Raw genomic sequence first — 13,116 nt, 5'->3', positions numbered from 1 at the left:
GGCCAATTCTTTTCTTGTAGAACCTTCTAAATTAATTAATTAAATTTACAAAAAATAAACTTAATTTTCATTTCATCAACAGTTCAATCATCAATGGATATGGAGGAGTCCACAGTAAGAAGGCATTGCAGGTTTGAGTCCTTCTTCAGGCCAATTCTTTTCTTGTAGAACCTTCTAAATTAAATTATTAAAATATTAATTTAATTATAATTATTAAATTTAGCAAGAGATGGTGCCTAATGCCTACCTCTAGTGCCAAATTACTTAGCATTTACTTAATAGTAGTATAGCTTAATATAATTTGGCAATTGTTTGGCTTTAACTTAAATCTCTTTTTTAGTGCTTAAAATAACTTAATATGACATTGTGTTGAAGAATTACAATAAAAAATTGAATATACAGAAGTGCATAGAAGTAGAATTGCTGAATTTAACCTATTTTAGAGCATTTGTAACTTGAAAAAAAACTGCAACTATTAAAATTATGGTACATCTTAGAATCGAAGAAATATTGAACATTATTACCTTTGTTTACAATATATTACCAAACATACAGATATATATATTATTATTTAAGGCAATAAATATTATCCTTGTAAACATTTAAAAAGAGTTATTTGATTTGATGAAATTTATTTACTAAATAGTCTCATTTCTGAACTTGCAATCTTGAAATTATTAAATTCTTAAATAATTTTGAGCATTTTTTCATTGATGCAATTTATCATCATTAATTTAGATTATTGTATCTCATTAAATTTATAAAAAATATACATTTGACGTTTTTATTATATATTTAGAAATACAATCCAAGAAAAATGAGTAAAGCTCATAATTTCAAGAAACAGAATTATTATTCGCTGAAGAAAGAGGCTTTAGCAACTGGTGTTCCTTTCAGTGATCCACTTTTTCCTGCTGATAATGTATCACTCTTTTATAGTGGAAATTCTTCACGTCTTCCTGGTCGTGTCATTTGGAAGAGACCAAAGGTAATTGTTTATGAAATATTTTAATTCTTCAAATATGTGGGTACATATTTTATTGATTGTGGTTGAAGAGATGATTTTTTTCCAAGAATCTTAATACACCCATTTATTGTGATGACTGATTTACAGATTGAATGTATTTTGAAATTTCTACTTGATAAACTTAAATTCTTTCATATTTACTGATGATTTTGAAAAGTAAAGTAAATCATAATTTTAAAAAATTGTAATGAAAATTTAATTGTAAACAATTCATAATCAGAGAACTGACAAGATTTAAAAACAATTAAATCAGTTATAAAATTTACATTGTAATTTTCCAGATGATTTTCTTTAAATTGAATGCCTTCCACTTTCTATCATTAATTTGAAAGAAATATTGAAAGCAAATTCTGTTGTTAAGAATAAATAGGCTGTTTTATAAAGATTAACACACAAATCAGGTCAAGAAGCATTAAAAAGTTTTATTCTTGTTCAGCTGAGAATGAACCACACAAAATTAACAAACATCTATATTTTTAAGTGCAGAACCACAGCCAATCTGTTCTACTTGTAATACTTTCTTACCATTCAATACGTACTATTAACCCTTTCCCAATATTATACATTCAAAATGTCATTTTTTACCAACAAGAATTTCCAGATGATACATCTCTGATCAAACCTCTTGGAAACAATAATCAACTAGGACTAGACTTTGCTTTCTTTTGCAGCACTAATTTGCTTTAGGTCCTAGTGTTAATATGAATAACTCCTTAATCATTTACCTATATACTTGGTATCAGACAGAACACACAACAACAAAATTTTAATTCTTGCTTAGAAAGTTATAAAAATAAAGTTTAATTTTAATTGAATTTGTATTTTGATCCTTTCTGTAACTGCACTATCAAAACAACAAATGTGGAACCATTAATTATATGTTAAAATATTTTACTAATCAAATGTTTTTTGTCCTTTGTCTTTTTCATAGACCTTCATCAGAAAATACATACATTCCATAATTTAAACTGAAAGAACAAAGCCACCCATATTCTAAAATAGTTTTTACAACATCCATTTTTGAAATAATAGAAATTTAAATATGCACATATCAGTTATTTTATATATAACATAATACCATAAGATATGTGACAAAATCAAAACTATATAAAACATCTATTACCCATAGTAAAAACAAAAGCTCTAAATTGTGAGAAACGGGGGGTAGAGAGGCAATCTCTAAACCCCTTGGATCAGCCATGTGTTGGCAAAACCCACTCACTGTCACTGGATGGCGGGATTCGAGTGACCAACAGGCGATAAGTCCATTGATAGGGTATTGGTACCTAATAAGTCCACACAAGAGCAAATTAAACAACAAAAATAACAATTTAATGAACTTAACACAAAAGCATATGATATAGTAAGCTAATACACTACAGGTTAGTCTACCTTTTGTAGATAACATAAGGTCTGGGACTATTTCTATGTGCTAGTATTATTTCTATTTAGTCCATACGACTGTATTGGATAAACATTAAAGCTTTACATCTACGTCCTACAGGCTAATTGACCAAGAGAGAGAGTTTACAATTCTATGTAAAATACCTCAGAGAGAGTGGTGATGTCTCATGATCCTGTTTATTGAACGGTCACAAACTGATTGTGGATCTAGTCGAGGTAATGTTGGGCTGTTGTCAGATTTTGTAGGGAAGACAAGAGTTGGGTGGCAAGCTGGGCCTTTCACTTCTTGGAGAATGTCCGCCTCAATTATGGCGGGACAGGTCCACTTATGTCTACTGTTGATGTCTGCCCCAATGCTCGGGTGTAAGCCCTTTTTTTATGTGTGTTGTGCTTGGGAATAGACTCAGGTGACTTTGATTTAATGTGGTCTAAGTTTGAGCCATGTCCTGATTCGGCGGATATGAGCTGTCAAGAACCAGACGATTTGGCCAAATTATTGATACTTACAAGCCTTGTTGTGACTCACCTTATAATTTCATCCATTTGACAGTTTCCTATCATTAATAATTATATGTTTGGATTTATTCCTGGAACTCATTCAAAACATTGTAATGATTGTTGATTCAGAGGGATATTTGATCAGTTTTTTCTATTAGAGTACTGTGAGCAGGAGAGAAAAAAGGAAGTGGGGTGTTTTCCACTTTGTCATTTTTCCACTGCTTGACCTTTCCGTTGCCCTCTGCTCTGTTGTCTTATTACTTTAAATCAGTGTTTTTCAACCTGTGGGTCGCGACCCCCTGGTTTTTCAACCTAGGGGGTCGCGGGTAAAAGAAAAAGACAAGTGTTTGTAGGTCTTACACTACATTAAAAAAACTACAATTTCAGCAAGAAGACTGTACCTGTTTATTATACAATACAGTTGGTTTTTTGATTGACATTTAGGTCCGAATGATGGGTGTCGCCTGGGAGGGCCCCATCCCAGAAGATGATTGCTGAAAAAGTGTTGAGCTGACTTGCAAAAAGAAGTAAGAAGTAGAAGTGAAAAACCCTCATCCTGAAAAAAAAGGTCAACAGCACTCCAAACCCATTGTTATTATAAGAAGGAAGTAACATACTATATGTGTTTTAAGTTATTGTCGATTCTCCTTAAATTCTCATTTTAGTCATCAACAGTAATTTCTCTCAACAGAAAGAAAATTAAATACATAATTTTTTAAATCATTGATATAGTTTTAATATGGCCCTAGGGGGGTCGCCAGAATTTTTTAACTTGTAAAGGGGTCGCATATTCAAAAAGGTTGAAAAACACTGCTTTAAATAATTAATTAAAAATCCACAGAAACACCGATCAAAACAAAAGTGGAAATGGATTGAAATCTCACAAAATTATAGTTTTCATATTTTTACTCTCATACTTGCTGAATTAATCAATACAGTGCAATCTAACTACTGTTCATCATTTAGCATAGTTCTCTCTTAAATTTTATTTATCAATACTTTCCAGACTAGTGAAACTGTGGTGTGTTTTCTCTATAATTTACTGCCTGTCCCATGTGTAGCCATATGAATGTGCAATACTTCTGCATATTTTATCTGTTGATTATGCTGAGCCTTTTGGATTATTTCTGCTTGATCCCATTCTATTGTTATAGAATCTGGGTGCAAGAGTAAAAATATGTAAAGTATAATTTAGAGTGTTTTTGTTTTTACTATGGGTAATAGATGTTTTATATAGTTTTGATTTTGTCACATATATGGTTTTATGTTATATGTAAAATAACTGACATGTGCATTAAAATTTAAAATTTGTATTATTTCCAAAATGGATGTTGTAAAAACCATTTTTAGAATATGGGCAGCTTTGTTCTCTCTTTCAGTTCAAATTAATGTATGTATTTCCTGATGAAGGTCAATGAAAAGAACCGAAAACATTTGATTAGTAAAATATCTTAACACACAATTAATGGTTCCATATTTATTATTTGTATTTTGAATTCTAGTTCTAAATTAGAAGCTAATTGGAAGCTGTCATGCGCTGTACACAAAACATCGCTCTTTGCTTTCTCTTTTTTGTTTTAAATTGGCTTGAATGTTACCACGGGCGATGATTTGAAAAGTAAACGAATCAAAAGAAAGTGTTCGATTTTCAACGGCCAGCTCAATATTTATCAAAAAAAGCCTGAGGAAGAGCCCAGAAGGGGCGTCAAAAACTTTAGCTGAACTATTATACATACACTCCGGTTGAAAGTAAGAGTTATTTTTAGCTAATTAGAAGCTTTAAATATTCCAAAATACACAATTATATTTATATTTTTAACATATAATCTTGTTTATTTAATGCTAATTTTTGAATTTTGTTTTGTTCTTTTGCTTCAGATTAATTTAGAGAGTTCTACTTTATTTATCCATCTATTTCATATTTTCATATTAATTTTGAGTGTTGATACTCAGAATTTATTACTCGTGTATTTTTAAAACTTTTATATACAGGAACTATGTTCTACACCAAGACTATTTGTAGATGGAATTACTAGCTGTGATGTTGTTCAAGGTTCACTTGGCAATTGTTGGTTCATAGCTGCCTGCTCTTCATTAGCACAAGAGAAGGAAGCATGGCATAAAGTAAGAATACATTATTTAAATATAGGAATATTAAAATCACAATAATGTAAATTTTACCAAAAGAATTTAAGTTACATTCTATTGTAATCTTTTCAGGTAATTCCTGATTACAGAGAGCAAGAGCAATGCTTTACAAATCCACATTGCTATACAGGAATTTTTAAATTTCGTTTTTGGCAGTTTGGTGATTGGATAGAAGTTGTAATTGATGATCGCCTTCCAACTGTAAATGGTCAATTGATATATACTCATTCACATGAAAAAAATGAATTTTGGGGTCCTCTACTAGAGAAAGCTTATGCAAAGTATGTTGTTTTATTTAAATATGAAATGATTAAAAAAAATTTAAAAATTATTCAAAATTTCTTTACTAAAATTTTATTTTAAAAATTTAATTACTATGTAATTAAGTAGGTTGTATTTTTAAGTTATGTGTCAAGAAGTATTTATTTCCAATAAGTTTTTTTATTTTTAACTGTTCACATGCTGGCTTTGTTTTCATGCTGATTTAAAAATGCTAATTTTTACATTTGCATATTTTTATTACTAAGAGACCTTGAGTCTTTTGAAAAATACATTTTAACAAGAATAGTTTTCTTTGACGATTGTATGTGTTTTATAATTTAATTGTAAGAAATCTCAACAATATTTATGATTTTATTAATTCAATTTATTTATTTTTTTTCTATGTTCTGGGCAAACAATCTAAATCTAGTTCTAAGAACTTGTTTTGTCATAAACATTTGCTTTTCTCTCTTTTCTACAAAGACTGGATGATTTGACACCATTCCTTTTTATAGTCAGTCATAAATCAATTTCTCTGCTTAATGGTCTCAGCAATGGATTTGCAGAAAAGCAACTTTTGTTTGTTTATATTTTTTTAATTTTCACTGACAATTATTAATTTTCATATTTAAGTGTATAAAACATTGTTTCCTATACTAGTAATTTATTTTCATTCTTAGAAGTATTGTCTAATAATTAAATTTTATTTTTTCAGTTAATGCAATGATATAATTTTACTCAAAAGTACTAAGTACTGTACCTTGTGACATAGTTGCAGGTGCAGCTAATTTATGAATAGAATTTTTTACTAAATATAATTTGCAGGGCTGTGGAGTCGGAGTCGTGGAGTTTTGGTGTTTTAGTCGGAGTCATCAAAAAATCCTCCGACTCACTTTTACTTACCAACTTGTTATGTATATCATGGAGTCGGATCATATATCCGTATATCATATTATGTATCCGGAGTCGGATGGTAAGGAAAAGTCGGAGTTGGAGTCAGTAGATTTTTATGCAACTCCACAGCCCTGATAATTTGTATCAAATATCAGGTCTCTCTTCTTATGATATGAAAGCTTTTTATATCATATTCTAAAAGTTAATGTTTATTTTTTCCACATTATTTTCCTACTTTATATTGTTTATATCATAAGTGTATTAAAATTTCAGAATTAACAGAACAAAGCAAGTCATCACTAAAATACATGGAAGGTATAAAACAAGCACAATAAAATTGAATACTTAATTATATCAATATAGTGGAACCTGGTTAACTTGAATTAGTTGGGGAAAAATAATTTGGATATAGAGTTAAAAAGTTTTGAGATTTGGCTAAAAATAAAGATTTTGTGCATTGGTTTATTGGTGTCCTATAATAAACTATCTATATATTTCTATGGTCTTATTAAGTAAAATTGTTGTCAATGTAAACCTGTTGGTGTTGTTGTCCAGGAACTCAAACACTTAACTGAATGGGTAAATAAGCTACTAGAAATGCTTTCTTGAATGGTTGATCCAATAACTCAAGTGTTGTGTTAAGTATTTTTTTTTAATTGTGATATTTCATGACTAGAATCAATCTGATTTTTAGTTTTTATCACAAATGTACCATTCTTTATGATTGTTATATTTTTAAAGTTTTGCTAGAAAGGTTAAAATTTTTATATAGCATTGGACTATAATTTTTTTAAGAATTAATTTATCAAAAATCCATTTATTTATTATGTCAGCTAGTTGGAGAAATCCATCATCAATCAAATAAAACAAAACAAAAAAAAAATTTAAAGAAAGGTTCTAATGCCAGTTACAATATTTAGGTTTCATGTTGTCTGGAAACCATTACCTCTGGTTGCAGTCAAATGACACAATGTTCATTTTTAGTCATGCATGAATTCCACATTTAGTAGTTTTGTAGGTGCTGTGACAGTTTTTGTATGTTCATGTCATACCAGCTTGCTGCCATGTCACAGGACCCATCTTGCTCACACCTTCTGATACTGCAACTTTTCCATTAAAATCCTATGAATGGTGCTTTGGGAAACATTAAGAACCAAAATGCAGAGATCATTCAGAGTGATTTGCTGATCTTCATACATGGTTTGCTCAACCTTTGCGACTGTCTCATTGGAAATTGACGGTCTCCTGCTTCTTTCTTTGTCATGAATTTAGTGCAATCAACTGCAAACTCCCTACACCACTTGAGGACATTTTTGACACCTATATATGACTCGCTATATGCTTCCATAAATTGGCGATGAATTTCAATCAGTTTAACACAACATGGCGGTGAACCAGTATAACATGGACATACAAAAATGCATTGACCAAAATGGCAATTATGTAGAAACTATCAGGTCAGTCCATAAGTTCGTGCACATTTTTATCTACAAAAAAAGCAACAAAAAATTTTAACTAAATTTTATTTCAATCTATAATGTATTCACCATTATTTTGTACAATTTCTTGCCATCTTGATGGTAGCTTTTTAATCCGGTCTTTGTAAAATGATTTCAGGTTTGAATCAAAATATTCAAAACCGAAATTCAGAAATAGCCTTTTTTACATTGTTCTCATCCTCAAAAGTTTTTCCTTTTAAAAAATTCTGCAAACTCCGAAAAAGATGATAATCACTGGGAGCAATATCTGGCAAATATGGTGGATGAGGTAAAATTTCCCAGTTGAAGCTTTTGAGTTGAGCAGTTGACGTTGTTGTCAGTTAGCTATTGACAGTTCATGTGGTATCCATTTTCCTAGCTTTGAAACTTTTCCGATTTGTTGTAGATGTCTATGAACAGTTCCATGGGATGAATTTAAACGTTCCGCAATTTCATCAACTGTTAAAGATGGTTCTGCTTCAACTAGTGCAGAGAGAGCATCATCATCAAAGTCAGTGGGTCTTCCAGTACGAGCCTTATCCTCCACACTAAAATCATTATTTCTAAATCTTTCAAACCACTTCTGTGCAGTCTTTACACTTATTACAGTTTGATTATGAACAGTATTTAATTTTTTGGCTGCATTTGTAGCATTCTCATCACTTAAAAATAAAAAGTATAAAACATGTCTCTTATATTCATTTGTTACTTCCATTTTAACGAAAATAAACAACTGAAATGTTCCCAATTCTGAACATATTATATGAATGAGATCCAATTTAACACTTCAGTGTAAAAAGTATCACATTAGACTGGCATTTTTAACAGCAAAACAAGATTTTTCTCAAGGTCAAAAAATATGCACGAACTTATGGACTGACCTGATAGATAAATGTTCAAGCTTTACAATGATATGAACATTATTATAATAAATGTTTCTTTGTATTTAAAAAGCAATAGGAGATCTTACTTTTGGGATTACCCTAGTAAATAAAAATTAACAAAAATTATTTATATTCAAAAATATTTTTTTCAGGTTGATGGGTAGTTATGAAGCCCTTGAAGGTGGAAATTTGTCAGATGCATTAGTAGATTTCACAGGAGGTATTTCTGAACAAATTAATTTACAAAAAGGAATGTATAATTCTGATTTGGATAAACAAAAAAAATTATTTAAAACAATGATGGCAGAAATTGAAAAGCATTCATTAATGTGTTGTGCAATTAATGTAAGTTTGCTTATCAACTATATTTAATTAAATCTTGTTTACAAGATTTCATTTTATAATCTCTTCAATAGGCTCAGAATAAAGAAGAAATGGAAACACGTACTTCATTCGGATTAGTGAAAGGTCATGCCTATGGCATTACTGCAGTTAAATCAGTATATATTGGAGACACTGGTTTAATATCTTTTTTCAAAGGAAGAGAGAAAATTTTTATGGTCCGTTTAAGAAATCCTTGGGGAGGGCATGAATGGACTGGTCCATTTAGTGATGGGTATGAATAGAATTTTTTACTAAATATAATTTGCAGGGCTGTGGAGTCGGAGTCGTGGAGTTTTGGTGTTTTAGTCGGAGTCATCAAAAAATCCTCAGACTCCTTTTTACTTCCCAACTTGTTATGTATATCATGGAGTCGGATCATATATCCAGCTGTCAAGAACCAGACGATTTGGCCAAATTATTGATACTTACAAGCCTTGTTGTGACTCACCTTATAATTTCATCCATTTGACAGTTTCCTATCANATATATATTATTTTTAACTTATCACTACATAATGTAAATTACAAAAAAGTCTCCTTTTTATTTCTATATTTTTTAAACTTTAAATAAACATCTGTAAAAATTTGTAAAAATTGTAACTTTCAAATTTTGGAATTTGCTTTTAATGGTATGCATTTTGATAGATTTAAAGAATTATGTTAAGTTAATATAGCTTAAAATTTATATTGAAAATATACAATGTGAAAATTTAAAAACAATTTTACAATTTAAATGAAATAGTGATATCAGTTTTTTTATAGTATAAAAACTTGCTTACTGTTGTCCCATTCTAGTAATGATTTAGAGGGTTTTTTTTTTCATCATCATAGTTTATATGCGTAAAAATTTTTGCAATGTTGAAGTTTTTTGTGAATGTAAAATGTTTTATTTTGACAGATAAAATAATTACAGTGGCTATTACAGGTAAATATTTTGAATAAAAAGTGGTACTGCAGATTATGTTAATATTCACAATAGAACTTAGATTTAGCAGATTCTCTTAAGACAAATATTTTATTTGTTAAAAAATGTTCACATTTTACTATAACTTTCAGTTTTTTAAAATTTATGTAAGTTGATTTTATTTTGTAAAAAAAAGTTATAAGAAGAAATTAGAAATAACCACATTGCCTACAAAATGCAGTAATTATTTAATCAAAGTAAAAATAGTCTTGGCACAGTATTAGACTATTGATCAATGTATTTTGTCTATTAAGTAGCTGTGTCTGCTAAATCTAGTGTCCATTAAACCCATGTTTTGCTATATTTTGAAAAATATCTAATAAAAACTAAATGTATGAAAAGTATACAGAAGAATGCAAAGTATATCATTAATTCACTGTGATCTAGAAAACTCATCGTACATTTCATGATGATTCATGATGGATTTACTTTGACTTCTAATTCCTAAAGATTTTAATACAAGCTACTCTTATGAAGAACAAACAAACATCACTAGGCTTCAGAAAAGAAACTATTTGAGTGAAACTGAAGAATGTAAAATGCCCATCCACCTTATACTTGAGAATTTAAGTTACTCAGTTTTTGTATTGTTTTTGAAAGTTTGTTAGTATGTCCTGAGAACAATAAGGTCACTGGAAAAACTTTTTGGATTACTTTTTATAAATTTTAACATTTAATAAATTTGAGAATATTTTTATATTCAGTTATGCTTTTAATCACAATGTATTTAATGTGTTAGAATATCAGATTGGTAAATGAAGAATACTTTATCTGTTAATAGTAATTGTTTTTCAAATATTTTAAACTGAGATATACACCAATAATAAAATTTATATTCAAGCATACAATTTTGAGATTTCAATTTAATAGACACTGAATTCAGGAATTATAAATTATTTCCTTTAGAGGAAGATTTACATACCAAAAACTTAAATGTTATTTTATAGAATTATTTTTTATATTTTGTTTTTATATGAAAAATGCCACTAAAATATTAAAATCTATTGATGTTATAAAGTTTTTCAATGTATCTTAATTTTGTTTCATTTAATCTCTCTACCTTTTGATGATTTAGATCTTTCTTTTGATGTACCAAAAATAAGTTATTGTTGATCTTGTAGTTTTTAACATTTTTTGGACACTTTTTGAAAGATTAAGAAAGAAGGATAGTAATTTATATATGGTGTAATAAAAGACTTTTCCTTTATGTAAAAAAGAAACTTTACTTTATGCTGTTTTCTTTCATATTTTATAGTAAGAGAAATATAGAATGCAAAAATCTAAACTTTTTATTGGTAATATTTCTGAAAAATAAGCAATATAAATAATATAATGTAAAGGTTAATGAATTTATTAGTGTCAAAATAAAGTTATTTTAACAATGTTGCAAAAACTGAATGCAAATGTCTCATTTTCACCAAACCTTTCTACATCAAATTGTGAAAATTTTGCATTTAGTATTTTGATACAGCTGATGTCCATTTTTGGTTAGCAATTTTTAGTATGATTAAATATACATACTGGGTATTTTATTTTTTGTATGCTTCAAAGCTTTTAATGACTGTTTATTAAATAATTAGACAGATTAGCGATAGAACATTTTCTTAAAGACTATTTTTTTTTATAAGATTTAAATTATTTATTATAAAAAAATAAAGATAAAGTGCACGAAATGACTTGATCTAATAGTTTAAGATGTTTTCTATAATTTAAATTTTTATACATTAAGTATTTATCTTGTTAACAAATAATATATCTCTTTAACATCTATTGCTTTCCTGGTTCAAAAATGTAAGTAATTTCATTGCCTTCAGACTTTGAATTTTCTTCTTTTTGTCTGTCTTCAACTTTATTGCAGCTGGTGTTATAGTTCATCAAAATTGACCAAACTTCTTTCTAGTTCACCAGAATGGTCAAAAATATCTGAAAGTGAAAGACAAAGAATAGGATTAACTTTTGAAGAGGATGGAGAATTTTGGTAAGTACCTAACATAAAAATTTAAGATTTCATATGAAATGTAAATTACTTTTAAAATCAATGATACTTTTAAACAATGCTGTATTAAATTTATTGCAATCTTATAAAAATTAGCCCCAATAAAAACAAAAAGAAAAAAAAAATATATATATATAAATATATATAAAACTAACATGAATACTTTGGTACTTTATGGCAACTACAAAATTTTAAATTTATATGAATATTTAAGTTTTCTTTTATTTTGCAATTACAAATTCTACTATGATTTCACATCATGTTTCATATTGATAAAAACATAAATTGCAATTTTATTTTGAATCATAATTTTTATTTTCAAATAGAATGTATCAGACTACAGAAATAGCTTCATATTACTTCAAATATTAAATATTCATTTTATTCTAATCCTAAAATGAAAATAATATACAAGATTAGTAATACAGTGCAAGTTTGGTAATCCAGCTGTTTGCTATTTTGATACTCATTCAGTAATCTGACACTAGTCAACTCTTGGTATTATTAGTGCTGTTGTCAAGTCATAGACAAGCTTCCTACTAGTTAAAACTCCACTTCTTACTAAATTTGAACAGTTTTCTACTAAATATGACATGATTAGGGCTGTGCTGAATCAAAATTTTGATATCAATATTGAGCTTGATATACAGATAGAGCTGCTTTCAGTATATCAATAATAAAGAACTTTTGATAATTATCAAAAATTATTGATAATGCTGTTATTTATATATCAAACTGAAACTAATGTGTGATATATTTGTTATTTATCTAGAATATTGATAAAATACTAACTTTTATTGACAATATTGAAAATCAGTATTTATCATCAGTGACAAAAATATCAGTAATTCAATATTAGTTAATTATAATATTCAGCAACTTTACTTCTTTCAACATAATTCCCCAATTGTCAGAAAATATCACTAGTGTTAACTGTAACAACTCCCGCCAGAAATTTTATGATAATTAGTGCTGTGCCAATAACTAATACATCAAAACAAAACTAATAAATGTTTACAATATTGATATTTTAAAATGTAGAATATTGATGATAAATGTTTACAAATTGATGGTTTTATATTATACAGTTGATCCCCCTATAAGATCATAGATACGTTCCATTTTTAGGAATCTGATTTCTTACGAGTCGTTCCAATCACAGTTCGACACGTGTAAAGT

The 13,116-nt window shown here is 28.4% G+C and overlaps 1 protein-coding gene across 5 annotated transcripts in view; it reads left to right on the top strand.

The window, feature by feature from the left end:
• LOC111624216 (calpain-5-like) overlaps positions 1 to 13,116 on the top strand; it is a 70,034-nt gene that overhangs the window by 18,487 nt on the left and 38,431 nt on the right. For 4 of the 5 annotated variants that reach the window (XR_002756536.1, XM_023367025.1, XM_023367027.1 and 1 more), the window contains exons 2-7: positions 800 to 988; positions 4,922 to 5,053; positions 5,150 to 5,358; positions 8,747 to 8,939; positions 9,011 to 9,210; positions 11,800 to 11,919. Coding sequence is in view for 4 of the 5 variants with exons in the window: in XM_023367027.1 (XP_023222795.1) it covers positions 800 to 988; positions 4,922 to 5,053; positions 5,150 to 5,358; positions 8,747 to 8,939; positions 9,011 to 9,210; positions 11,800 to 11,919 (1,043 nt within the window). In the remaining variant the exon portion in view is untranslated. The remainder of the gene's footprint in view (positions 1 to 799; positions 989 to 4,921; positions 5,054 to 5,149; positions 5,359 to 8,746; positions 8,940 to 9,010; positions 9,211 to 11,799; positions 11,920 to 13,116) is intronic. The other variant, XM_023367026.1, reaches the window with a different exon arrangement.

Source organism: Centruroides sculpturatus, unplaced genomic scaffold, assembly GCF_000671375.1.
Source record: "Centruroides sculpturatus isolate CEXI.00-Female unplaced genomic scaffold, Cexi_2.0 scaffold61, whole genome shotgun sequence".
Classification (NCBI taxonomy): Eukaryota; Metazoa; Arthropoda; class Arachnida; order Scorpiones; family Buthidae; genus Centruroides; species Centruroides sculpturatus.
This window is presented reverse-complemented; position numbering and strand designations above follow the sequence as displayed.